The sequence below is a fragment of the Falco peregrinus genome, chromosome W (assembly GCF_023634155.1).
Source record: "Falco peregrinus isolate bFalPer1 chromosome W, bFalPer1.pri, whole genome shotgun sequence".
Taxonomy (NCBI): Eukaryota; Metazoa; Chordata; class Aves; order Falconiformes; family Falconidae; genus Falco; species Falco peregrinus.
The window spans coordinates 6,696,968-6,723,796 of record NC_073743.1 but is presented as its reverse complement, the minus strand read 5'-3'; the positions used below and the strand labels follow the sequence as shown (position 1 = coordinate 6,723,796).

Genomic DNA, 26,829 nt, shown 5'->3' with positions numbered 1-26,829 from the left:
CACTAAGGGTAACAATACCACTTACTTCAAGTAGCATAAAATTCAAGAGGTGTGAGTGATAGGCAAGATAAGTCCCTGAATCATTGCAATTACACCTTCAAATAACTTGCTCCTTTCTAAAAAGGTTACTCTATTGACAATTAGCCAACAGACAGAAGCTTAAAAAAATAATCAATGAGATACCTTTTTATATTTGCATCAGACCATTTTCCCAACTTCCAGCTAAGGTCTCTAAAACAATCTCTGCATATTTTTGCTTTCCTTTCAGCAGAAATATTTTTATTAAGATGGTTTGCATTATAATACTGTCAGTTTTGCATTCTCTAGCTGTGGATAAGCTCCAATCAAAATTATGCATTTGGCACAAAGCAAGGTTCATTTAGTGTGTTGGCATTAATTACCCATTTTTATTAACAGTCTTTCAAGTGCTTTATGCTTTAGTGTTAAAAATTATGTGCATGTTTAATTCAGCAAGAGAACTAGCTGATTTTGTAGAAGTTTATCCAAATATACCTCTCATTACAAATAAGAAAAGTAGCAGCTAAAAGTATGAAAATATTATGAAGGAGAGAAAGACAGGGAAAATATTGGTATTCTATAGCAAAAATATTAGCACGCACTGCTACATCTTATTAGCTTCAAAACCTTCCCTTTGGATTTTCTACACTATCTAAACTGTAAATCAGGTTCCTTTTAAAACACATACTCAGGTTTGGGAAACTGTAAGTTCAAATTTCCCATTGGCTTCTGTTCTGACATAATAAAGGCAGGCAACAGATGCCTTTGTTGGCCAGGTCAACTGCTACACAGTTGTATCATCCTGAAAGGCAGATTCACGTCTTGCATGCTATGGACACCACAATATTTTTTTTCTCTCCAGTGTACATCATACATAATCGATATATTTTTCCAGTGCCTCGCTGTAGCAAAATGCATATTAATGTGTTTGAATCAATACATTTAAAAAGCAGTCTCAAAAGCTTTAATTTCCCCTAATTGAACCACAAGAGTACCAGAAGAGAATAATAAAGGTGGCAGCTCAGCATGTACTGTATGTAGATCGTTATGGAGGTGCTGCAGAGGACATCATCATGACAGCTGCTGTTTAGTTTTTAAGCAAGGATGAAACCCCTGAAATCAACAAAAAATTTTCCAGCAACTTCAATGGAAGTGTTTGGCTTAAATACATTACAGCATTTGTTTAAGCGTCTCTTATCACTACAAGAGACCTCCATAAACTACTCTTTTTAAAATACTGCATGCAATTAATGCTATTAGTGTTAATTGTGGCAATTAAGGTCAGAGTAATTTTATAAATTTTAATTATTGCTACTGTTTCACAGTTGGGAGTAACTTAATTTACAGAGCTTCTACCCAAATTACATGTCCTCTAATTTTTTCTACTGAAAAAAAGAAGGATAGAGAGTATTTATATAACATGAATGAGTAGAATATTTAATACTTGGAAGATTTAAATTCACGCATTCTGACGTTATACATTTCATTCCAGATGCGAGTTTTGGCATTTTTATGCACCACAGTATGGTATCTAGGCACATAAAAAAGGAATTCCAATGGAACATACCCCTTGTTCATGTCTTAGGCACATAGTTAGCTAGAGTCACTAGAAAAGTTGGCTGTTGTACTTAAAGGGCTGGCAACTCACACTTCAGCCTACTGCATGGAAGTCTCTGCTAGCATATGAGCTGGACAGAAGAAATATTCAATTGATAGGACTCCTCTTTTCCACCAAAACATCTGAAACCAATACCTCTCTTTACCAGTGTCTGTTGCCAGAGGAGGACTCCTTTCATTGCACACTACAACATATTCAGGACTCTACAGCTAGTTATTCACATCCCATCTTTGGGATCTCTGTTTCTCTCTTCACTGATCTTTTATACCTCTGATAACCCGCTTAGACCTCCAGGGTCCAAGTCAGAAAATTCAGAGCATTGCTCTAGCTCACAGAAAGTTGCAGGAACTGCAACACCATCAACCTGGGTTTCTTTGATGAAGCAAGTGAGAGTTGCAAGGCAGGCCTTAGAAAGGTGTTAGATTTTAAAAGATAAGTACAATTGCATTTACTGTTAAAAGAAACACTATAACAATTTCCATAACTATTTGACACAATTACAGAAAACATGGCTGACTAATATGCTTTCATTATGTTAAACAAGCCTGTTGCCTTATAGAATACACACTGCATAACAGACTGCAACACAGGAGTTTTTACTTTCTTCAGCAGTGAAGTATATTAAACAGGAAAAAAACTGTTCACATCACGTGAATCTTATTCCCTCAGTCATTCTGAGCAAGCATCTCAAACTCCAGATTTGATTTAGAGATAATGCCTAAGTTTCAGGCACTCAGCCATCAGAACAGTACTCAGACAGGCATCTGAGCACCAATACAATGCTGTGTGCAAAAAGCATCAGACACCTCAGAATGATCATCCTGAAGTGCTTACAGGCTGACTTAAAAGCCTGATAGGTGGGTCAGAAATACAGAGCTGGAGAGGGACAGAAAATTTTCAAAAATCTCTGAATAGGCAAACAACTGAATAGGAAGACCAGGGAGCCTGAAAAGAGATATAATTTCAGCAGTATGAGGGGAAAGTTCCTAGCTTAGTCCAATACTTAGCTACACATTTTAAGCCGTGACCTACTTTTCGATATGCACTACATTATTAGTATAACTACAGAAAAACTCTTCCAAAGTATTTTAAATAAATTTCATACATACTTACTTTGGCAATATTTTTAACTGGTTTTCTCTAAGTTCCAATATCTGTAGTTTAGTTAATCTGTAACAGAAAGGCATAACAATTTATCACAATATACTGTATTCGCAAAATATGACAAACAGAATGGACAACCTTCTCTAGAAGGGAAGAATAGTAGTCCTTTCTCTTTGGAGACTGCAGATGATGCTTTTTATAGTCCTAATGATGAACTTAAAACATCAACAGCAGAACTGTAGCTCTTGGCCGCTTTTGGTATTAGATCATCCCCATTACCAGCTCAGATTAGGGGAAGCCTCTGAAAAGGTAAATAGTTCAACAACCCTGGAGAACAAGGAAGAAGATCTGCCTAATAAGATACCAATTCTTAACATTAAGAAGAAATTATTCACCACCACCACCTTTCTGATGTATCGCACAACTCTGGATACCTGCTCAGCTTCTTTTTTTTTGTAGTAGGGATCTTTTTGAACACTGGTCTAAAAATAAAGTAGCACATTCAATCAACTCCAAACCCCTTTATTTTGAGAAGGCTTCAACATTCAAACACTGCATTAGGCTCCAGTTGGTGTTTTACATTGGTGACAGGGAAAATAGCTAGACAGTTTGTAGTTTCTCTTCACAACGTGTATGCAGCCAAATTTCTCAGTTGAAAGCAGTAGAAGCAAATCTCCATTCATATGCTAAACTACACATATGTATGCTCACACTTCGTTGACTTTAGCCAGAACTCACTGTACTACACTTCTAATAAGCTAATTCTGTAAACTTAAAGACTGCCTTTGGTGACAGAAAGGTTCATAGCTTTGTGACCTTGTTTCATGTTCTACTCACTCCAGCTAACCCTAAGAGATTGGAGATACAAGTATCCAAGTTCTTATGTGTAGAGCTACACAGAGGCTACTAGGGAAACATTTTCAACCTGTCCTGGCTGGGAGATTCAGGCTATATCTAAACTAGTAATTTTCTTGCAGTAGTTGATGAGAAATATTGGCCTGAAGCAGTTGTCACCTCTTTCATTATGACTGGGAGAGTTAATTCAAGTTTAATATAATAGTACACATGAAATAGCCTAGCTGCTCTTTAAATTGCTGGTGTAAATGCCCATGCTAAGCATCTTGAATTGCTATAATGGAACTGAAAAAACTGGGGTTTAATTCAGAAAAGAAATACAGACAGATAATTAGTCTGCCTATACTAAAGGATAAATAAAAGTCATAGTGACAGAATGTATATTTCCTCTGCCATTCTATCACAAAGATTTGTTATACTCATATGGAAACATTTCATTTCTCAACTGTAAAAACCCATAACCACAGAAATATGTATACATCACCTAAACACAAAGATATAAGGGAATATTATTCAACTTTAAGTATACCTGGTATAATGGTCTCAACAAAATTACTGTTGTAGGACTGTTATTTTATGTAACCAACTTAGGTTGCTTTTAAAATGTAGCTCAACTTTTATTTAAAACAAAATCTCTACATGAACACTTTGCCAGAATAATATCAATATTCTTCCTAAATCTGATTTCCTTAATTATACAATCTGTAAAACTGTAGAAGAAATATATAGCAGGTATACTTAGAAACTCACTGTTCAACAGCAGTCATTCCTTGGAAAGCTAAAAATATTCCAGAGAGAGATATTCTTTATTTTTCACCTCCCTTGAAGTTTTGCTAATGCAGAAATATTTTTAAAAAAATCATAACTAAAATATAAAGGCAACAGGACTGAAACACATACATCCTATAGCAGGTTGCATTTTGCAAAAGTTTCAGCAAAATTGCATATATTTAACTAAATTCAGCCCCAAATTTGATCATCATTGTACATTTATGTACAAAGATATCCCAAAGTAGATACTACTAAAAATATCTACCACTGCAAATACTACTGGCAAACTGTTGAGAAACAAGATTAAAAGTAAATTCATTGCAACATCACAGTAAAAAGTCTCTGGAAGCAATACCTCACTAAAGGCAAGATTCTCAAAGTTCTTAAAATTTCACTGAAGATAAACTCTTTGCTTATCTTAAACATCCATCAGTAAATAATGTTTCCCATTTAAAGCCCTGTCTCAACATTAGCATGCAGTGAGCTTAAAGTTTAGAATGCTCTGCTTATATATTTGTATATGTAAATGCAAATATACATGATGCATTTAGATACAGTAGATACAGCTTGCTTAGGTAAGCACAAGCAATTCTCAGACTTCTGTGCAATGGCATAAAGGCTAATTCTAGGATCTGGGCCAATATTAATACATTCAAATTAGAATTTGGGAGTAGAAGAAAAAAATAATCAATCAAACAAAAAAACCCCAACCCACACTTTATCACCTCAGAATTTCAAAGGAATTGGCATATTTAGTCAAAAAGTCTGGTGATTTTTAATAAGTCTAACAGGTTGGACTGGTACAACAGCACTGAAGGACAGCAAGTATGTAATGCTCATAAAGAAGGGAAAAAAATATTGAATAACCACAACCACAAAATTATGCAAAGCTTTAGCACAAATTTTGAAGGAGAGAACAAAACATGGAGGTAAATGTAATAAAATGCTGCATGTATATACTAAAAGTAGTTTGCATTACACAAAGTTTTCTTTCCTAAGCAACAGGCTGAATATTACTAATAGAGGTGCTCAAAGACCCATTTTGGGACTATCCTAAACAATATTTTTTAACAGCAATTTTAAAGGACAGAAAAATGTTTAAGTTGGTTGATGCCATAGAGGACAGTCACAGACAATACAGTGAATTATTAGGACACTAGGGGAAAAAACTGTAAAACCTTAAGGACTGAAAAATATAGAAAAGGGTCAAGATGTCACAGTACTAAGTCAAGTACTTATGATTTCCTTGTAGAGTCATCAGTCATTTCTAACTGAGCTGTCCAATGCATTAGTCAATTGTGGGAAATGACACAAGGCAGCTGCAAAAAGGGCTAGTGGAACACTAGACTATAACCGGAGACATTTCCAAGAGAAACAAGAAGATAAACATGACATTGTACAAGCCATGAAGAGATCTCAATTTGAATTCTAAATATAGCTACAAACAATGCCATCCGAAGAAAAAAAATAATTAAAATTACAAGTAGTTCCAAGATCTATTAATATGACCAGGCACAAAGGAAAACCTGCCATACCAGAGGGAAACAATTTTGTTTAGTCTAACAAAAAGAAGTATATGGTAACACTATAAAAACAGTAGGTGAGAGAATGAGGGACAACACTTATGAGGACAGCAATTAAACTGTGGAACAAATGAATATAAACGGTCAGAGAGTAACTGATGTGGGAAACCAGGTTTCTAACCTGAACTAGTGGAACAGAGACCGTGACACATGGACCAGAAAACTAGCTACCTTCAATATAGCATTGGCTTAGTTTTTAAGAGGCATTATTGCCTATACTTGCCAGTAAAAGCAGGCAACAGAACTCAGTTACTTCATGCGTTCCCATCAAATGAAGAGAAACAGCTATAAAGCTATATACAAAACAACTGATGCACCAAAGTGAAAGAAGCTGAAGGCTTGTCCTGGATGGGAATAATTAAAAATGCACTAAATGTCTCAAAAGCTTCTACCAGAGTTAATTCTCATATTCCAAAGTACAAGCTGTATATCAGACCATTTGCACTAGCAAGTGTTTATACTTAGTTTTAAAGCTGCTGGGGTGCCAGAGCAGTCTGATCACTTAGAAAAACAAAAGTAGTCAAAGGGATCTGAACCTTACTTTGAATTGACATGTTACCAAATTCATTGTTTTCTAATATATTTGATCTAAACATTATCTTCCTATACAATAGTATTTATTTTGTGCATTACTGTACCATTAAGCAGGTAAACTTATATAAATACCTTGAATTAATTTAAAAACTGATAAGAAAAGTCTTAATTTCAGGTTCATTCTCCTGGCTAAAAGCTAGGATGCTGCAAGTCACTATTTCTGTTTAAAAAAACACGGCTGAATACTTCATAGCTATTAAAGAGAAACACTACACTAGAGAACTGGCTTTCAAGTTGCCTTCATTAACTAATTTATTCTTAAGCAGTTAGTAATATAATGACTCCACCATTTACCTAGCCATTAAGCAAGAGAGAACAGGACAGTGAAGAACAAAAAAAACTATAAGTAATGAGGATTTTTAAAACTGCATGTAAGATTAACTTCTTTGAAGACCAGCTGTGTGTATTGGGTCTGGCTGAGATGGAGCTAATTCTCCCCACAGCAGCCCTCACAGTGCTGTGCTTTGTATTGGTAGCCAGAAAGGTGGTGATAACACACCAGTGTTTTGGCTACTGCTGAGCAGTGCTCCCACAGCATCAAGGCTGTCCCTCCAACCTTTCCCCCTCACCAGTAGGCTGGGGGTGGCAAGATCTTGGGAGGGGACACAGCCAGGACAGCTGACCCAAAGTGACCAATGGGATATTCCATACCCCATGACACCTGATCAGCAATAAAAGGTAAGAGAAAGGAGGGGGGGGGGGGAGGGGGGGGGAAAGTGGGATTAATTATTGAGGCATTTCTCTTCTGAAGCAACTGCTATGCGTTCCCAGGAAGTGGGTGGACATCGCCTGCTGATGGGAAGCAGAGAATAATTTATTTTTGTTTTCCTTTGCTTTGGTGCACGGCCTTTGCTATTGCTTTATTAAACTGCTTTTATCTTGACCCATGAGTTCTTTTCCATCTTATTTTCTCCCTCCCCTGTCCTGCTGAGGAGGGGAGTGACAGAGCAGCTTGGTGGGCACTTGGCAGCCAGCCAAGGTCAACCCACCACAGTCCTTTTTGGCACCTAACATGGGGCACAAGACAGCAGCAGTTTTGTATTGTGTGCTATAGCTATAGTAATCATTAAGTGGCAAGCTTCTGTGTGGGTCATGGAGTTTGCTGGCTGCCCTGCTTGTCTATTTTGCTGAGCTTGCGAACATGCTAGTACAAACAATGGCTGTGTGCTTCTTTGCCTTGGCATTGATGGCCTTACTGTGCTGGGGGAGGTATCTCGTGGAGAGGATGATGGAACACATCCTCCCGCTCTTCCTACCTGGCATCTCTGTGGATGGTGTTATTACACAGGCTCCTGAGGTCCTTGTTCACCCTTACGTGAGCTGTTTAATACTAATTAACACAGTTGGCATACTATGGGGTTTGTGGAATCTGATGTCACCCTGGTGTAAGAGGAGACAACTTTTGGGTGAGGCAATACTGAAATGTGCCTCGAGGTGGCCAGTCCCTGGGTGGCAGGGTGTGTGGAAGGATTTGGGGAGGTATGTAGGACAGTTATCACCTCCCATAGCCTGGGACTTTACACCTGAACACGCAAGCAACCCTGGCAAACTGACACGCCACCTGATAGAAGGGTGCTTTGCCTGCCCCAATGAAAACCAGCAGCTTCTGGCACTGTACTGGGGCCTGACCTGTGCCTATTGAGCCACAGTTCAGTACTCTCAGAAGACTGTGGTTAAGGCACGGACCCAAACCACCTCTGAGAACACGTTGACTGAGACTGGGGTGCAAGCTACATCTGAGGACATGATAGTAGAGCTAGGGACCCAAACTGCATTTGAGGACACCATGGTTGAGGTAGGGACCCAAACAACAACAACTAGAGTAATTGCCCCCAGTAGTGAAAAAGAAACAGTGGACAAGGAGAACAACAGGTCCATATCATCGATTACTAAGGGAGGAGGAAGAAGAGGAAAGGTTTGATCAGGAAGCCAGTCCTTCGGCAGAGAACTGGGAGGAATGAGTGAGATAATTTAGGCAGGAAGCAGAAACTGCCCGGTCCCTGACCTCATCGGAACTTTGAAACATGTAGAAGATGTCCACAGCCGCCAGCCAGGTGAGAGGATTGCTGTCTGGCTGCTCCGGTGCTGGGATAGCGGGGCCGACAGTCAGCAACTGGAAGGTAAGGAAGCCCAACAGCTGGGATCCCTTGCTAGAAACCAGGGTACTGAGAGAGAAGTTGGAAAAGAGGCCGCAATTTGCAGTCTCTGGAGACAGCTCCTCTCAAGTGTGAGGGCAAGATATCCTTTCAAGGAAGATCTTGTGAACTCCCCAGGAAAGGGGACTACCTCAGACAAAGGTATCCAGTACCTGAGAGAATGAGCGGTGCTGGAAGTCATTTACGGTGATCTAGACAATGATGAGGTCTCCAGAAATCCAGATTACATCCTGTGCATACAGGCCATGTGGAGGAAGGGGGGTCCAAAATGCCCAGATACAGATGCACCAATTGTGGAGAAAGTGTCTTCTTGGCTCCAAAACTTTGAAGAAAATCTCTGTCCCTCCTCATCCCTATGGGCCAGCACCTCAGCTGTCAGGGGCACCCCAAGAAATCAGTCCCCTCCTGCCCCGGTCAGAGGGAATGGGAGACCCAGGCGCATGCTGCGTGGCGCACAATGGTTCTTCCAGTGTGACCGGGGGGAGGACATGAAGGAGTGGGATGGTGAACCCACCTTTAAGCTGGAAGCTCATGTACGCTAACTGAGAGGGAAGACAGCTGTTAGGAAGGGGTCACCCAAGACGGCTGTCAGCATAGTGGCTGTAGAGACACAAGAAGGCAATCAGCAATATCTCCCAGACACGGAAGAACTGAGATCACCTCCCTTGATCCTGACAAGGGGACTTCTTGTCTGGCACTGCAAGGGTCAGACAGTGAATACTGTGACCAGGAACAGAGGGCCCCTGCCTCGGGCCAGGAGGAGGAAAGGAATGGCTGGGTATACTGGATCGTGTGGATTTGATGGCCTGGCACATCAGACCCACAGAAGTATAAGGCTTTGGTAGACGCTGGTGCACAGTGTATGCTGGTGCCATCAGGGTATAGGGGCACAGAACCCCTCTGGATCCCTGGAGAGACAGGGGGATGCCAAGAATTGTCTGTATTGGAGGCTGAAGTGAGCTTATAAGGGGACAAATGGCAAAAACACTCTACTGTGAGTGGTCCAGAGGCTGCTTGTATCCTTGGCATAGACTACCTCAGCGGAGGGTACTTTAAGGACCCAAGGTGGTACCAATGGGCTTTTGGTGTAGCTACTGTGAATACAGAGAAGGTCAAACAGCTATCTACCCTGCCTGGCTTCTCAGAAGATTCCTTTGTTGTGGGGCTGCTGCAAGCTGAAGAACAACAGGTGCAAATCGCTACTAGGACGGTGTACCAGTGGCAATATCACACAAACCAAGACTCCCTGGCTCCCATCCATGAGCTAAGGAGAGTGATCAGCAAGACTCACTCACCTGAACAAAGTCACACCACCACTGAGTGCTACTGTACCAGACATGTTAGAGCTCCAATACAAAGTGGAGTCGAATACAGCCAAGTGGTATGCTACATTTGACATTGCTAATGCGTTTTTCTCAATCCCTTTGGCAGCAGAGTACAGGCCACAGATTGCTTTCACATGGAGGGGTGTCCAACACACCTGGAATTGTCTGCCCCAGGGGTGGAAGCACAGCCCTACCATTGGTCATGGACTAATCCAAACTGCACTGGAAAAGGGTGATGCCCCTGAACATCTACAATACATCGATGACATCATTGTGTGGGGCAACAAGGCAGAAAAAGTGTTCGAGAAGGGAAAAGGAGTGATTCAGGTTCTTCTGAAAGCTGGTTTCGCCACAAAGAAAAGCAAGGTCAGGGGACCTGCACAGGAGATTCAGTTCTTGGCTATAAAATAGCAGGATGGATGCCATCATGTACCTCTGGATGTGGTCAACAAGATAGCAACTATGTCTCCACCAGCTAACAAGAAGGAAAAACAAGCTTTCATAGGCCTTGTGGGGTTCTGGAGAATGCACATTCCAGGTGATAGTCAGTTTGTGAGCCCTCTCTATCGAGTAACCTGGAAGAAGCACTATTTTGAGTGAGGCCCTGAGCAACAACAAGCCTTTGAGCAGATCACACAGGAAATAGCTCGTACAGTAGCTCTTGGGCCTGTCTGGACAGGACCAACTGTGAAAAATATACTCTACACTGCAACTGGGGAGCATGGTCTCACCTGGAGCCTCTGGCAGGAAACATCAGGAGAAACCCAAGGTCGACCATTATGGTTTTGGGGCCAGGGGTGTTGAGAATCAGAAGCCCACTACACCCTGACTGAAAAAGAGACACTAGCAGCATGTGAGGGCATTTGAGCTGCTTCAGAAGTTGTTGGTACAGAAGTGCATCTCCTTTTGGCACCGCAGATGACTGTGCTACACTGGACGTTCAAAGGAAACATCCTCTCTACACATCACACATCTAGCACTACATGGAGTAAGCGGGTAGTGTTGATTATGCGGCAAGCTTGACTGGGGAAACCCAACCGCCCAGGAATTTTGGAAGACACCATGGACTGGCCCGGGGGCAGAGATTTTGGAGCACTGCCTGAGGAGGTGGCTTGTGCCCAAGAGGCATCACCATAGAATGAGTTATCAGAAGATGAAAGGTGTTATGCTTTGTTTACTGATGGATCCTGTCTTGTGGTAGGAAACTACAGAAGTGGAAAGCTGCTGTGTGGAGTCCCACGTGACAAGTCATTGAGGCCACTGAAGAAGATGTGTCAAGCCAGTTCGCAGAAGTGAAAGCCATCCAACTAGCCCTAGAGATTGCTGAATGAGAAAAGTGGCCAGTACTCTATCGCTATACTGACTCCTGGATGGTGGGTAATGCCCTATGGGGGTGGCTACAGCAGTGGAAGAAGAATACTTGTCAGCACAGGGGTAAACCCATCTGGGCTGCTGCACTGTGGCAGGACATTGCTGCCTGGATAGAAAACATGGCTCTAAAGGTATGTCATGTAGATGCTCACATGCCCAAATGCCGTGCCACTGAAGAGCATCACCACCATGAACAGGTAGACAAGGCTGCCAAAACTGAAGTAGCCCAGGTGGACCTGGACTGGGAGTGTAAGGGTGAGCTATTTGTAGATTGATGGGCCCATGAAACATTGGGACATCTAGGGAGAGATGCAACATACAGATGGGCTTGTGATCGAGCAGTGGACCTGACCATGGAGGCCATCACACAGGTCACTCATGAATGTGAAACATGTGCTGCAATCAAGCAAGACATGAGTGAAATCTCCCTGGAATAGAGGGCGGTGGCTGGCTTCTTCCTTTTAGCAATATTATCCTTTTACTTTTGTTCCCAAGATCTAATCTGTTTTAATTAGGTAGGTGTTTAGTCTTTGTCTCTTCGTCAGCGCACCATAAATATGCTGTCTCTCAAAGATTCCTGACAACAAGGCAGTCGAGAATTATAGATGTGCATGAAGGAATCTGTGCATCCAGGAGAGGACAAGTGGAATTACATATGTCATTATTTCCTCCACTGCAACTACTAAATGATTACCAAGCCATTTTTCAAAATACTAGTCTCCCATACTTATCAGACTTGTTTTGTAGAAGGAGCAAGTATGTACACGAGGTTTAGTTCTTGGGTCTTTATAAGCATTCTGTCTGTCCTTCAAAAGTCCAATTTAAAAAATGTTGATAAAGGTTTGGGTTTTTTTATAACTAATATGTGGCAAAAATGGATTGGCAATGTACACTTCTTCCCCTCCTCCAGTCCACGCTTTGCTTAACAAGCAGCAGAAACTGCTCTGCATAATTTTAAAAGTAAATATAGATACTAAGTTTCAAATTCAACTTACCTGCCAAAGTTGGCTGGCAAAAACTCAAGAAAAGCATCATTCAGGTACAGCTGTGTTAGGTTTAACAGTTGGGAAAATCCATCTGGAAGCCTATATAGAAATAATGTAGTACCTTTGTTTCAGTTATATTCAGGGCATTAAGTCATATTTTCTTAAACAACAGTTTAGTATTGAAGTCCTACATACTGATAACATTAAAATTAAGGTTGTACCAGAATTTCTACAAAATTGCACTAGATACCTGTTCACAAGAAAAATAATTTTGAAACTAATCTTAAGTATTGAGGACAATATGTACAGGCAGTAAAAACTACAAACAAATGTAGTATCGTATTTGTGATTTCCTGCCACCTGATGTGGAGGTGGCATTCATTAGATAGATAAATTAAGATAAATTAAAACCTATGCAACAACTTTTCCCCCAGAAGAGTTACCTTGTGCAAAGTTTATATTTCTGGCAATGCTACTTCCGGCAAATTATTTTTCTCACTATAGAAGGTGACAGGAAAATCTACTCACATAAGCTGAGATTGAAAGAAGTCGTACAGGTTTTAGAGTAAAATTTATTAATAAGAAACAAAACTCTGTGTATTTCTCTAACTTCACAGAGAAGTGATGGACTTAAAGCTGAGAAAGCCACATGGCATGATGTAGGATTGCTCACATAGCCTATTAACTTGGGCAAAATATTTTACTATATATACTGTATATACTGTATCACAGTGCAATGAGGTTAATGAAGATACTTCTCAGGTAATTCTGCTCCTTGTCTCCAAAGGTTGGCTCACAAAAAGTTGTCTGGGCCATGCTTGAGACTTGGTAGTGTTTGCATAAAATACAAAAAATGACAAAATTTACAAACTTACTTTGAAATTGGATTTACACTGGCCTCAACAACTGCCAAGACTTTACAATTTTTTATATTTTCTGGAAACTCCTGTATGCCTGCAAGATAAAGGGAGAGGCGGGAAACATTCATTTAGCAACCAGTGGACTGGTTCTCTGATATTTAATTTTAGATACAGTTTTCATTAAAAAAACACTCTTATACAATATCAATTCTTTTACTATTTATTCCTAAAGCAATTCATACTGTCACTTAGCAGGCAGCTCAAACAGTATTATAGACACACAGTACACTAACAATTCCCACTGCTCATTACCAAATATTAAAGTACTTGAGCTTTGTAATGTGCTTAAGATCAGGCCCTCAGTCTCAAGTATTTTATTATTTTTTTTAAAGGCATTCATACGCATGGTAGAACAAAGTCAAATGCATGGCTTGTATGACGTCTAGGTTAAATGGTAAGGCTTCAAATCCTAAAGTAGGTTTACAGCATTCGTGGTTCTGAACATATCTCCCAAAACTTGATATATGCTTGGTGTTAGCTTCAAATTATTTGTAGAGAAGGAAAAAAAAAAAGCTGCAGACACATTTATATCTGAAAATTAAAATAATAAGGAAGCTCCTCATATTCTAAGGTTATCTCCAAAAATGTCAGAGTGAATTTGCAACCTACATATCTGCCAAAATTTGTATTTGTCAGAAGCTGACAAAATAGATCTTGAAAACAAAGACAAATATTTGCCATGCCAGTAAGAAACCATTCTGCTGCCCAAGACTTTCACCTCAATCTTTACTATAATAATAAACCAAATAAAACTATGGTTATCACATCTGCATTTGCTTTTGCAATGTATCACTACATTGTTCTTATGCCCTGGGGACAGGTGTATTTGTTTTAAATAAACTCATCTTAAGTATAACAAACATTCATACTGCAATCTCTTCACTTGGATTAAGAATACGCTATTTTTTTCAAGAAATACCCATATGCTAATAAAACAAAGTTGGTTTAAAAACAACCAGATTTTCAAGTAACAAATCTTAGCCATTTGTCTTTCAATTATGGCACACAACTGTGTCTGCTTCTAGAGTGCTTTATGAGGTGTGTGGAGAGGGCAGCCTGAACCCAGGGAACAAGACCACTAAAGAACTATGTGCATACTCTCTTTTAGACTAGTGACAGTGTGAAATTTCATGCTGCTCCAAGCAACATTAACTCTTTTACAGTCCAGCTGCAGAGAAAGACAAGGGCAGCATGTCTTCTAATTGAGAGTAGCAGGTGGAACTTGGTTTTGTCTCTTCATGTGTGTGTTATGAGAATACCAAAGCAGAAAAAAATGTGGTGAAGCATCAACTGCTAAGTAATGTTTTTAATTACATACTTTTAATTACACAATTTCTAATGCTAGCTTAGAGTTTGGTTCTTCCTATGTTTGTGCAGTAACAAGACTGAACTGGTATACTGCACCATGAAAGGTGACAATATCACCTGACAAGAAAAATAGCCACAAAATAAATGCTTTCACAGTAAGTCAATTGGTGATGTTGAGGGGGAAAGTCACTATGCTGACTTTTCTATAAATTCAGCTTGAGTAGAAACTCCAATTCAGCCAAAGTAGCCTTTTAGGTCTTTCTTGACAGGAACCTGTTTGTCATACCAAATGGTTGAAACTTACTTTTGATTCATATCAGGTGTTGTACTCTGTTATTGAGAGGTGAAAGGCAAGAAAAGCACACTAAGCCACACAGTTAATCCAGGTGTTCAAATATCTCTAAGTATCATGGATCCTTTGGGGAAATAGCTTGTTGATCTCAAGGACAATAAAATACAGAAGTGGAGGGGGCTAGGAAGAATTGAAGCATCAACTGTAATATAGGCCAAGATTTCTGACACTTCTGGTTTACTACCATGTGATATTTTTCAAGTCCAACGGTAGGTTTAAAGAAAGATTAGAAAAGTACCATAGAAAGACTAAAAATATACCTTACCTATTGCTTTTATAGTCTTTGTATTAAGAGAAACACATTTCCATGAAATTTAAATATGTATTATCTTAATTCCAGTTGTAGCAAGAAGCCTCTTTCAACCAAGCAAGAATATCCAAACATGCAGATAGAAAGCATCTAACATGACACAGAATCCTGAACCATGGCAGATGCAGAAAAATCTAGCACATAAGAGGCCTGTATAGATGAAGCTATGGACATTTTGTATGAAGTGGTCTTGCATTGACTAAAAATTATGTCAAGACTCCTTTATTGCTGATGATATAACTTTGCCTTCTTAAAATAAATGTCTACAATAATCAAAGTAAACTGCTGCTAAGCTCTTCCTTGGAGTCAGATTTGTGTTTCAGATTCACTCTGTGCCATTAGTTTTGCTGTTTGAATCACATCAAAAGATCCTCTAAGCTTAGTTGTTCTGAAAAATGGTCATACTACTGGGCCTTGGTTTGGTCCTTGGATGAAAGACTGCTCTGGTCCAACGTGTTAAAACTCATGTTTTTAATATTAATATTAGTTTCCACTGCCTGTGTCAAGAATTTATTGAAACACAGAAGACTTAAATCTGTGATAACTACCTAGAAAACAAAACACACAGCACATCTGCTAGAGAGAAGAATGTCAATGTAAACTTACTCTCAAAAGAACAGCCAAATAAAATACTAGCTATCCAAACACAGACATGTTAAATTAGCATGCTTTTGTACATAAACAGAGGACTCTACAGTAGTCTCTTCTTTGACTATGCCTTGGGTAAGAGGCAGCAACAGTTTTAACAACAAATTAACAACAGAAATTCAATCTGATGAGAAAGTCAATGATGAAGGAGCCCATTAATTTAATTCTGCTTGTTCTTAGAGCCAGGATTGTTACATTATATATAGTCATTACCAACTTCACTCAACACTTCAGTATGGATAAGTGGCAGCCATCATTTTAAAAGAGCAGTAAACTGGGAATGACAGCATGAAATACACCTAATGTATGTAAGTACAGATTCAGAAGATAGAAGGAAAAAAAAAAGGAGACTGCTTCTCTCTACCAGATGCATTTACTAACTGGCTATACAACCACCTTCAGACACTCACTTTTCCTCAGCTATATCCCTCCTGCATACTAGAAACATGCAGATACAGTTGGATTAGTATTCTTTCAGTTCTCTCACCAATAAAGCAAATTCAAAAAGCAAGTAAGAAAGAGAGAAGGCAGAGAGACACTAGAGAAAGATGAGAGACAAAGGGCTGTAAAGAGCACTTTATAAAAGGAGCTGTTCCTCCTCTGCTTTCCATATACCCTTAGTGCCCTGAATCTTCTTTCCCTGTTAAGAAAGCTCAGGAAATCTCAAGGATCTCTGTGACCACATCTTTCTACACTCCTTTTGTAAGACGTGGACAGGTTCTTCATCCTGCTGTTTCTTACTTTACATGATAACAACCATCATCCCCAACCCATTTCAGTGCTGTAGCTGATTTACAGATCATGCTTACTGTTTTACAAGAAAACCACAAACCCGCCACACTTGTAGACTATGACCATTTGCAGAGCACAACAGGAGAAAACTCGATTTGCTGGTAATCTTTAATTCTAACCACCAGATCCACAAACTGAATTGAGAGCAAAGTTATTTTTGTTGTAATTTCCCACAGAAATGAGATTTGTATAATAGCATTTAATATTTACTTGTCTGTTTCTTTCTCCCTGTTTTCCCAAATTTCAGGAACTTTTAAACTCACTAGCTAGTTTTTACCAAGAACAATACTTTAAAAAAAGGGGGGAGTGGGGGCGGTGGGGGAATGAAGATACAAAATGACAGTTGGAAGACTGTTAAGGAAAAATTGGCAGTAAGGTAAGGAAGAACAATCCAAAATTCTTGTCTGGACTGAGCCAAAAGCAGAAAGCATTAATCATTCAGAACTCTACTTGGCAAAAACTCACCAGCTAACCAGCCTAACCTACAGAGTGGTGTTTAATCAGGATCCCAGACCGCATGCCCAAAGAGGATACCAAAAAGGTCATATAGGGATTTTGGGTCAATGGCCATAAGTCTGAAGGTAATCAACTTCAGTTCTGGATCACACAGCATGGTTGAAGTAAGGTATTTCACTTGATCTTTAACTCTCTCAGATTTTTCACTCAGAAATACTGGCAATTCCAGATTTACAGAAAATTGTGCAAGTTACATCCACTGCTGGCAGAAGCCTTCACTGCAATGGATCCCAGAGCTGACACCCTAGTACACTGCTGTTTCAGCCCTACTGCAGATGGGGGCTTGCTCTGCTGTTCATACTCTAGTCATGTAGTCATATTTTTCTTCACAGTCAAATGCTAAAAGTAGTAGGCCCAAACTTCACTTCAGTTATTCAAACCATTAGTGCTAGACAGCAGTGGCAGTGCCTCTAAATCAAGTTCCATCTCTTCTCACACAGAAACGTTTTAAACCAGCTTGCCATAAAAAAGTATTACCTCAATTTCCAAAAAGCACAGAGAAAGAAAATCACTAACAAATGAGACCTGCGGAAGCCATATGGGTGATGACCCTAAAGGAAAGGGTTTACAGATGGATATTTCAATTTGTGGGGAATGTGAGGAAAAAAAATTCTCTCCAAACAACAGGCAGAGCGCCCCACACCAAAAAGCCTTCTTACTGCAAGACAAATGAAACTATAGCCCACTGTACACCCTTCCTACTCTGTACCCCTTACAAGTGTAGAGGGGACAGAGGAAAACATACAGGCTCAGTTTGCATGAATACAAAAGCAACCTTAATTAAGTACATTCCTCCCTCAGCTAATCTATTCATCCTGGTCTCAACTTCTGGGCAAGCAGCTATTAGGAAGCAATCTGTTCTTCCACTCAGGCCTCTGCTACAACTGTCCTTCCAGCCACTGTGGATCAAACATGGCAATCAAAATATTTTCAGAGCTCAAAAAAATACACCACAACTCTCCCAAAGATTATGTAAAAGCTGAAAGTTTAAACTGAAAACAAACTAAAGTATCAGTCACAGTCTGTATTCTTATACATTTATATAGTTTGCTTAAATTTAGGATTTCTGCATATCTTCTGAATTAAAAGCAGCATTTTTCATTATTGAAAGTAAGCAGCGTGTTCAAGCCCGATCAATTCACTGCACAATGCTGACTCATCCATCCTTCCTTTTGAAGGTTCATTACTCTTTCCAAAATTCTTAAAGGAACCCCTGCCACAGCTAGTTTCAGATCAACCAGGATCTCAGGTTTTCAGAAGACACCTAACCAGGTTGTAGGGCAGCAGTAACACCTTCCTGCTCAGAGCTGGAGTTGCAGCTCAGCACAAGGTTGGCCTCCGTGTACAAGGTGGTACTCAGTATGCTAGTAGTCTCCAAACAGCTTAGGAACCTCTGGCTTATTTAGTGAAAACCTATCCTAAATCAATCGTTTAAAGGAGCAACTATTGCATATATACTCCTGTTTAGTCCTGCAAACAGATATCCCAAAGCTTTTTGAAACCTGCTATTATGTCACATCAGTTGCTCCTCTTGCACTCTTGTAAGGAAGATGGTGACAACTACTGGAGCACTAAAACTAGTAAAATCCCTTGCAACTTGGTTTTCTTTGAATATGAGCAATACAGAAGTGTGGTTTTCTGTCTTTCTCTTACTAAATGCAAAAATATATAAGCTTGGAGACACGTGGAAGAAACCTACTTTTCTCAAGAAGTACAACTCAAATAACAAATCTGTCATAGGTTTAACCTATAATTATTAAACTTGTTATAGATTTAATAAAACACAGATTTTAATACATTTATATAGCTTTTCATTCTCTACTATTTCTACTTTGTTTACACAGAAAAATTCCCTTATTAAAACACATTTGCTTTTATCAAGGAAATCAATAATCTAAAAAAAATCTTACAAAATGTTTACAAAATTCTGAAAACAAATTCTATTGGATTTCCTGATTTTTATTTGAAGCAACTTTGCTTGACAAGTATCTACTTATAGCTTAATAAGCAGATTCACCTCTCCATCTTCACTTTACAAAGACCTTTTCTCCAGTTCTACGTGTTCTGAAAGTTTTAAAGTTCCCTTTCTCATTTGTCTTCCCTTTAACGATGGTCACTTTCAGGTTTGTAAGGTATGACTAAACTGGGGGCTGCTTTGTTAAGTTTATACAATGAAAAATAGAAGCTGAATGTTTATTTGGAGGGTTCTTTGGAGTTTTTTGGAAGGGTAAAGTACTGAGGCCTGAGCAACAGGTCCTGAGACAAAGTTGACCTCTAGATGAACCTGCCAACCGAATGTTTTATTTTTATATATATTTTTATATATATATAGTATCCAATCATTAGCAAAATATGCATGATCATTAGTGAAAGACATAGCTTAGACAGAATATAATCATTAAGCAAGGAAGGATGCACTATATCTTTGCTAGAGACAGGTAGTCAAGGCTATGAAACCAGATATATGGCCTTGTTTGCAAACCAGTGGTTAAAATCAAGTAGATAAGGGAAAGTCTCTTGGTTCCTCCCTGAGCCCTGGCCAGGCTTCCATGAGTTCTAAGAGGAGAGTGAAACTAGATGTTTCCACATTTGAAATTAGGTGAGCTTGTTTATTCAACAGTATAAAAGCTGGATCCTCTTATAGTGACTTTGGAGACCTCACCTATGAGTGGATGCACTGCGTAGGACCTCCCAATTGTTGGGAAAGGCTCGCCAAATCCTTGCTGTGACCGGGGCTCCCCAGCAACTGTGGATCTGGATGATGGTAAATTATTAAGGCAATTGGTGATGTATCTTTCTTAACCACTATAGTCAGTCACATGTGGTAGTGATTAGGTGCATTACCTTGTCTTGGTTTATTCTTGCTGTATTATTTCACTTACTATTCTATTGCTTTAAATGTAAGTAAAGAACATACAACCATTACAGGTTTGTACTCTAATTCAGCACATGCCTTGAAATATCCATCACTTCATGCAAAGACTAGATATATTGACAGAAGAGTCAAATGAAGACTACTGAATAAAACCTCCACTCTGTCTGGCTCAAGAAGGCCCAATAATAAAAGGTGCTGGACACTGGAAGCATACAGAGAAACATGCACGTCTCCTGGCTTTTCTGTACTTTGCTAAATCTTCCCTAGGATTCTGCTTTTGGCTACTGTTGGAGACAGAACACCAGACTAGGTGAATCTTTGTTCCGATTAAATATGATTAAATATTATTAATTATCCATATTTGCATACCTGCCATGCCTCTATTATACAGTTTTATATATTGTATATTTTAAATTAGACATTTAAATCTGAAATTAAAAAGGCAAGACATATTATGAGCTATTAAAACATCATAAAGATCACTTTCTTAGACTAATACTTTTTATGTAAAGCACCTGCTATCTTGAAGAATTTTTGCAATTTTGATTTTTCATCTAAACATCAAAACAAATATTATGCATATATGTGTGTAGTTCTTCTTGGGAGGCTGGATGCTCTCCTGTGCAACAGGTCTCCCTCTGTCCTGTGAGCTAGCTGCAGAGCCAAACTCTGCAATTAATGAGATAACCTGACCACATTTTAAAATCAAAGCTTCATTAATTTTTCTATCAGCTGTTTAGAAGCACTTCTCTTTGGTCAATACATTACATTATGCCTGTGCCATAAACAGCTCAACTATCTTATATGAAAACCCTATCATATTTCATGTCTATTGGTATTTGAAAATTAAAGTCTAACTATCCTTCTGTTGTGGTTTAACCCCAGCCAGCAACTAAAGTACCATGCAGCTGCTAACTCCTCCGATGGGGAGGAGAATTGGGAACAAAATAAACCAAAAAAAACCCCAAACAAACAAACAAAAAAAAGGTAAAACCTGTTCATTGAGATAAGAGCACTTCAATAATTAAAGTAAATAATAATAATAATAATAATAATGGAAAGGGATATAACAAAAAGAGAAAGAGAAAGAGAAGAAAGTCAAGGAAAAAACCAAAACAAGTGATGCACAATACAATTGTTTACCACCCACTGACCGATGCCCAGCCAGTCCCCAAGCAGCAACTGCAATCCCTCCCCCCCAACTCCCCCCAGTTTATATACTCAGCATGACATCATATGGCATGGAATATCCCTTTGGCCAGTTCAGGTCACCTGTCCTGGCTGTGTCCCCTCCCAATTTTCTGTGCCCCTCCAGCCCTCTCACTGGCAGGACCTAAGAAACTGAAAAGTCCCTGACTCAGTAGAGACATTACCCAGCAACAACTAAAACCATCAGTGTGTTATCAACATTATTCTCATACTAAATCCAAAACACAGCACTGTACCAGTTACTAGGAAGAAAATTAACTCCGTCCCAGCTGAAACCAGGACACCTTCTAAAATGCAACCTTTATGATTAAATGCATATTTGATCTGAAAGCATCTGCACTCCATGATTCAGCTCCATCTACATCAGAAGAAAACGCTTAAGCTATATTAATACTATAAGAAAAATACAGGAACTATTGCCTTAATTTGTCACAACTGCAGGAATTTGAAAAACACACTCTTAGAATTTGACATTTCTCATCATCCTTCACTAAGATTGGTGATTAATCCCCTGCAATTCTTTTTTAATTAAGAGAAAGCAACCCCGTGCTTCCCACAAAGTCCACTGCTTCCACACTGTATTATTTCAATATTTAACAAAGAAAAAGGAAGAATCAGAGATGCTTAATAAGTTTTGCTAGTTTTGGAAAACGCAAAAAAACTTGTATTTGGCTCTATTATATAGGAACATCACAACATTAATGGACAGTGAGAAACTGAGCTGTAAATTCTTACCAGGAGAAAAGGGAGACACAGGTGAAGAGAATAGGCTTGCAGTCATCAAGAAAAAAAATAATTCTGTGGTTGCAACAGTAGATAAACAGAAAAGGCACTTAAGTCAACAAACAGAAGTCTCAAATATTACCAAATGTATTAGAAGCCAGAACAACACTATTTCTTACTTTGCCCAACAAGGACAAACAGGGACCCTGATTTGCTTGGTTTGTTTTGGTTGTGGTTTTTTTTTTAATTTTACAGAGCTTTCAGGAATGGTGGGAGACAACATGTCCCAAGTAAATAAGCATGTGACCGCAGGACTATTTTTGATGTGCAACAATAGGCAGAGTAGCTATCCAAGCAGTGATAAGACTGGGAACAGGCACATGATAATAGTTTAAATAAGTTTGTGACCTATCATTTCTCTGATAAGTGTTAAAAACAAAACAACCCCTCGAAAACAGAGCTTCACAGTTTACTGAGATAGTGTATCATTCAGCTATTGCCTCCTTAAATTCTTCATATGCCTCAGAGAAACAAGTGCTCTTTCAGCAGCTCTTTGAAGGCTTAGCTAAAGGTTATGCTATTTTGGACAGACAACTAACTCTCTAGCTGGTAAGTGGCCAGCTGCCTATTTATGTACATAGGCTAAAGAATTTGCCAGCACTAGAACTCAAAACCCCTTTTGCTGCTTTCAAGTCTTCTGCATTGTGAACTTGTGTTGCAAACAGTTAATCCTTTTAACAGTTCAGCCTAGGACAAAAAGATGATTCTTTCTCTGTTGTGTGTCACTATGAAAGTTTAAGGCCAATGTTCTTTAAGACAGACTATTAATCCACTTGTACCAGGAACAGAGCAATGACAATCAGGTCAATTTATCACACTAAATGCTGCATTCATTAAGCAGAAATAATAAAGTAACACTTTAAGTACAGATTAGGCTACAATGGACAACAAAGGATAATGCCAATGCCTCAACAACTGGAATACTTTCTTAATAAAGCAGAACTTAGTTTTGTGGAGTCATAATTAGCTAGTTGTCCAAATAAAACAATGAATTTGATATGATAAAATCGTTGGCATAGTTATATAACCCTTATTTTCAAATAAGATTTCAAGGAGAGGTCCTCTAATTTCACTTTGAATTAGTAAGATGAGACTATTATATGCTCATTAATTAGCATGACTGAATTCCCCTCCCCCCAAATAAGCCATGCAAACAAGTCTGATGACAATATAAGTTATTTCAATTTCCTCAGTTGCAGACACCTGCCAACTTGCCAAAACATCACCATTAACAGACCCCATGCGTACAATACTTGGCTGACAACATTTCATAATTTATAATAGGTAACATGTTAAAAATCTATCATGCTGCGCAAGTCAGACAAGCAATCCAGTCATCGTCCATAGTCACTAGTTCTCCCCATGCAGAGGTTACCACCTGACAGCATAGCAGCCAAGCCCTACTACAATTTTCAGACAGCTCATTAAAATAAACAGAAAACGATTTTTTAATGAAACCAAATAGAGAATCCAGCAAAATTTTACAAATTCTTGTGCAAACTCTCTTCAGTATAGTAAAACTTGAGGAAAGCCACTAAAAGTAATACATTTGAGCACAAGCATTTTTGAAAGAACACAGAAATATTTTCACCTCAAAGTACAAACCAATTTAATAGAGATAATTAAAAGCAAATATCACGGATCATAAAGAGCATCTTTTATATTAAGCAGAAATTTAGAGTAGTAATTTAAAATTTATTAGCTATGCAGCTTCAAGAAACTACACTTTCACTAGTATCTTTGTACAGTCAATGGTGATTTGCCTTTTAGCTACCCAAATACAATAAGTGAAGTGACTTACCGTTCTTGCTGACATCCAGTTCCCTGAGATTAATGAGATTTGCAATGGATGCTGGCAATGTGGTTAGATCATTGTCTGGCAAACTCAGCTTGTGCAGAGACTGGCAGTTAAAAAGTTGCTGTTGAAACACAGAAAAAAAGTGAATGCAACTTTCACTTAGTTTCCTCTATATAGCTTTTATTTTTATTCCCTTTAAACTTCTGACATTATGGTTTAAAGGCTAGACTATTTAAAGTCTTTGGCTACAAAAACTTTATTTAACTAGTTTCATTCAAAATTGACTAAGTTTTTGATGCTTAGGAAAGCAAAAAACTGCAAATGGTCACAACAAGCCAGCAGCTATGCTTAACACTTCCTACAAATTCCTTCCAGTATCTCAGAAATTGTGACCCGTAGTTACACATAGTCCTGCAAACATCGCAAAATATTTTCCATAATAAACATGCCATGTGATACCCCAGAAGTAATTAGTTTCTTAAAAAAAGAAAAAAAAAGATACATTTTTAAAACTCTGATAGTTCTGGAACACAGAATTTGATCTTCTCTAAAAGTTTAAATTTTATTCCATTAAATCTTACAAGTTTTGGTTTTTTTCCCTTCCATGTTTCCTAGCTTAAGTCCACCAAAATCCAACAAAATTTTGATCTAAGGATACAGCAAACTGTATAATCTCTTCTGTATATATATATATTATAATTTGTATCAAGTATTAGCTCAGAACCAGATCTCTTCTTATATGCAAGGTACCTTGATATTCTTACCCAAAGCTTTACAAATTAACAAAATAGGGCAAGTAATAATACTGGAACAGAAGAAAAAAAAATAATCCTCAAATGATCCTCAAAGCTTACAGAGAGTACAAAATAAATATCTGTAAGAAAGTGGATGAAAAGGTTCCTCTGAACAATTTATGATGAAATATTCTTTTCCCAAGAATTTTGGATAAGTTCATTCATAAATACCTGGGCTTAATGTTCTTTTCTTATGGAATTCTGAGAAAAGATCAGACAAAACCAGGAAGTCTTCTATGACTAAAAAAAAATATTTATCCCAATGTCCTAGCAACCAGTTTAGTTCAACTGAAATTTCTTGGGTCTTTCTCAATTATGAGGCCATTATTTAGACTACAAACCACTGAACAAGCCCCATTCATTTAATGTTTGCATGTACCACCCCAGAACAAAAGCAGACAAATTAGCAAGATGGACAGCTCAAGGAATGAGCTTGAACTCCTCCACTGATGTTTTTAATTCCTCAGAAATGCACACCTGTTAGAACTAGTTGATATCATTAAAGCTTTGAAGAGTTAAAGCTACCTTAGGATATTAGATGGGAATGAGAACTTTGATGAGCTCATGTGTTTTGGAGCCATTCCTTTATTTTAGTACTTCAAGAAAGAATATATACTTAAAACTCATCCCTGAAAACAATAATCTGGAATCATTAGAAATTTCCCTGATTGGTCAGGTGAAAACAAATGCAACACAAGGAATTGCAAGATCCCTAAAGGAAAAAAGGGGGGGCAAGTTTTGTAGGGTGCTGACTTTGTAGTTGTTCCCTTTTGCTGTTGTTGTTTTTTAATAATGCTTACATATTCAGTGACTAATTAGATCATCATTACTGGTAGTAAACATGAGAAGTCATATAATTAAGCTCTATTTTACTACAGAATTCCAACTTCTTCCAAACAGCAAAGTGAGCAGGAAAACTATAACTGCTGCATTTTGAGCTTCTCAGCTCAAATGTAGACCATGGCACTTGGGATAAACAGAGTACCTTTTCAGATGTGATTTAGCACACAAGATGAAAGCATTTGAAATGCCCAGTCACTTTTGAAACTGAGACATCACCACCAGTTTCAGGTGAAGTCCTTTCTCTACCACCATCTTTCTCCCCATTGCAGTTTGCTCATGCTGCATCCTTAGCCAGTCAAATTAATTGAGGAGCTATACTGTAAGAACCAATTTTTGAAGTACATTGAGGTTCTGAAAAGATTGGGGGCAATTAAAAAAAAAACAAAAAAAAAACCAAACAAAAGCCCAACCACATACACAGACAGGCTACTTCAGCAATCAGGTTGACAAGACAGCCCAAAACCAGTTGTGTTGTGGTATACAAAGGGCAGCAAATTGCAAAAGAGGAATAAGAACACATCACCGGGGCAAAGAGTAAAGGGGCAGAATGAAACTTTCTTAATCAGGCTTCACAAAGCTGGAGACAGCCTAATAAGTACCACACCCTTCATCTGAGAGGATGGCTTAATTAGAAGCCTTCTTCAGAGCTGAAAGACTAAGTAAACTTGGGTTAGGGCAAAGGCATACACAGCTTGAAACTCTGGCTCCAAATCGGATAGGATCATTTCAAACGTTACAGGCCTCCCCCTACAGCCCTTCTATGGATAGTTTTAATATTACAGTTTCTATCAAATTATTAAATAAAACATTTTTACTATGTCTTTACTATTCCTTAATCTCTCTTCTTCATTTCCTTTACAGTATTTATACACATATATAGACACATGTGTTTTCTTTCTTATGAAAATTGAAAAGGTAGTTAAAAAGTGACTAAAATCACTTAAAAGCTGAAAAAAATGCGTAGCTTCTCAAAAATAAGCCTATAAGGATGATTTATTACAATGTACAAATACATTAACATGAAGCAAGCGTAGGGTATTACAGGTCCCTGCAGTCCTGCAAAGAAAAGCAAAAAGAAATAATACACAAATGTTCAATCAGTCTTTCTAATTGTGTGGCTAATTTAATTTTAGACTAGATCAAGGCAACTGGTAGACTGCACACCTTTCAGTTTACTCACGTGCCAAAACTGGATTTCATATAGGAACTGATTAATGAAATCAAATGGCATGTAACAGAAAAGGAAGACAAAGCAGACTAACAGACTTCTGGTCTAGAATGCCAACATGCATTCATTTGA

General features: G+C 38.5%; 1 protein-coding gene across 17 annotated transcripts in view; it reads right to left on the bottom strand.

Moving 5' to 3' along the window:
• Positions 1 to 26,829, bottom strand: part of LOC129783186 (erbin-like) — a 121,408-nt gene that overhangs the window by 47,424 nt on the left and 47,155 nt on the right. For 14 of the 17 annotated variants that reach the window (XM_055793056.1, XM_055793055.1, XM_055793043.1 and 11 more), the window contains 5 exons: positions 23,896 to 24,013; positions 22,047 to 22,109; positions 13,257 to 13,335; positions 12,391 to 12,480; positions 2,750 to 2,806 (listed from right to left, as the gene is read on the bottom strand). In XM_055793056.1, coding sequence (XP_055649031.1) covers positions 2,750 to 2,806; positions 12,391 to 12,480; positions 13,257 to 13,335; positions 22,047 to 22,109; positions 23,896 to 24,013 — 407 coding nt within the window. The remainder of the gene's footprint in view (positions 1 to 2,749; positions 2,807 to 12,390; positions 12,481 to 13,256; positions 13,336 to 22,046; positions 22,110 to 23,895; positions 24,014 to 26,829) is intronic. The other 3 variants (XM_055793052.1, XM_055793057.1, XM_055793058.1) reach the window with 1 other exon arrangement.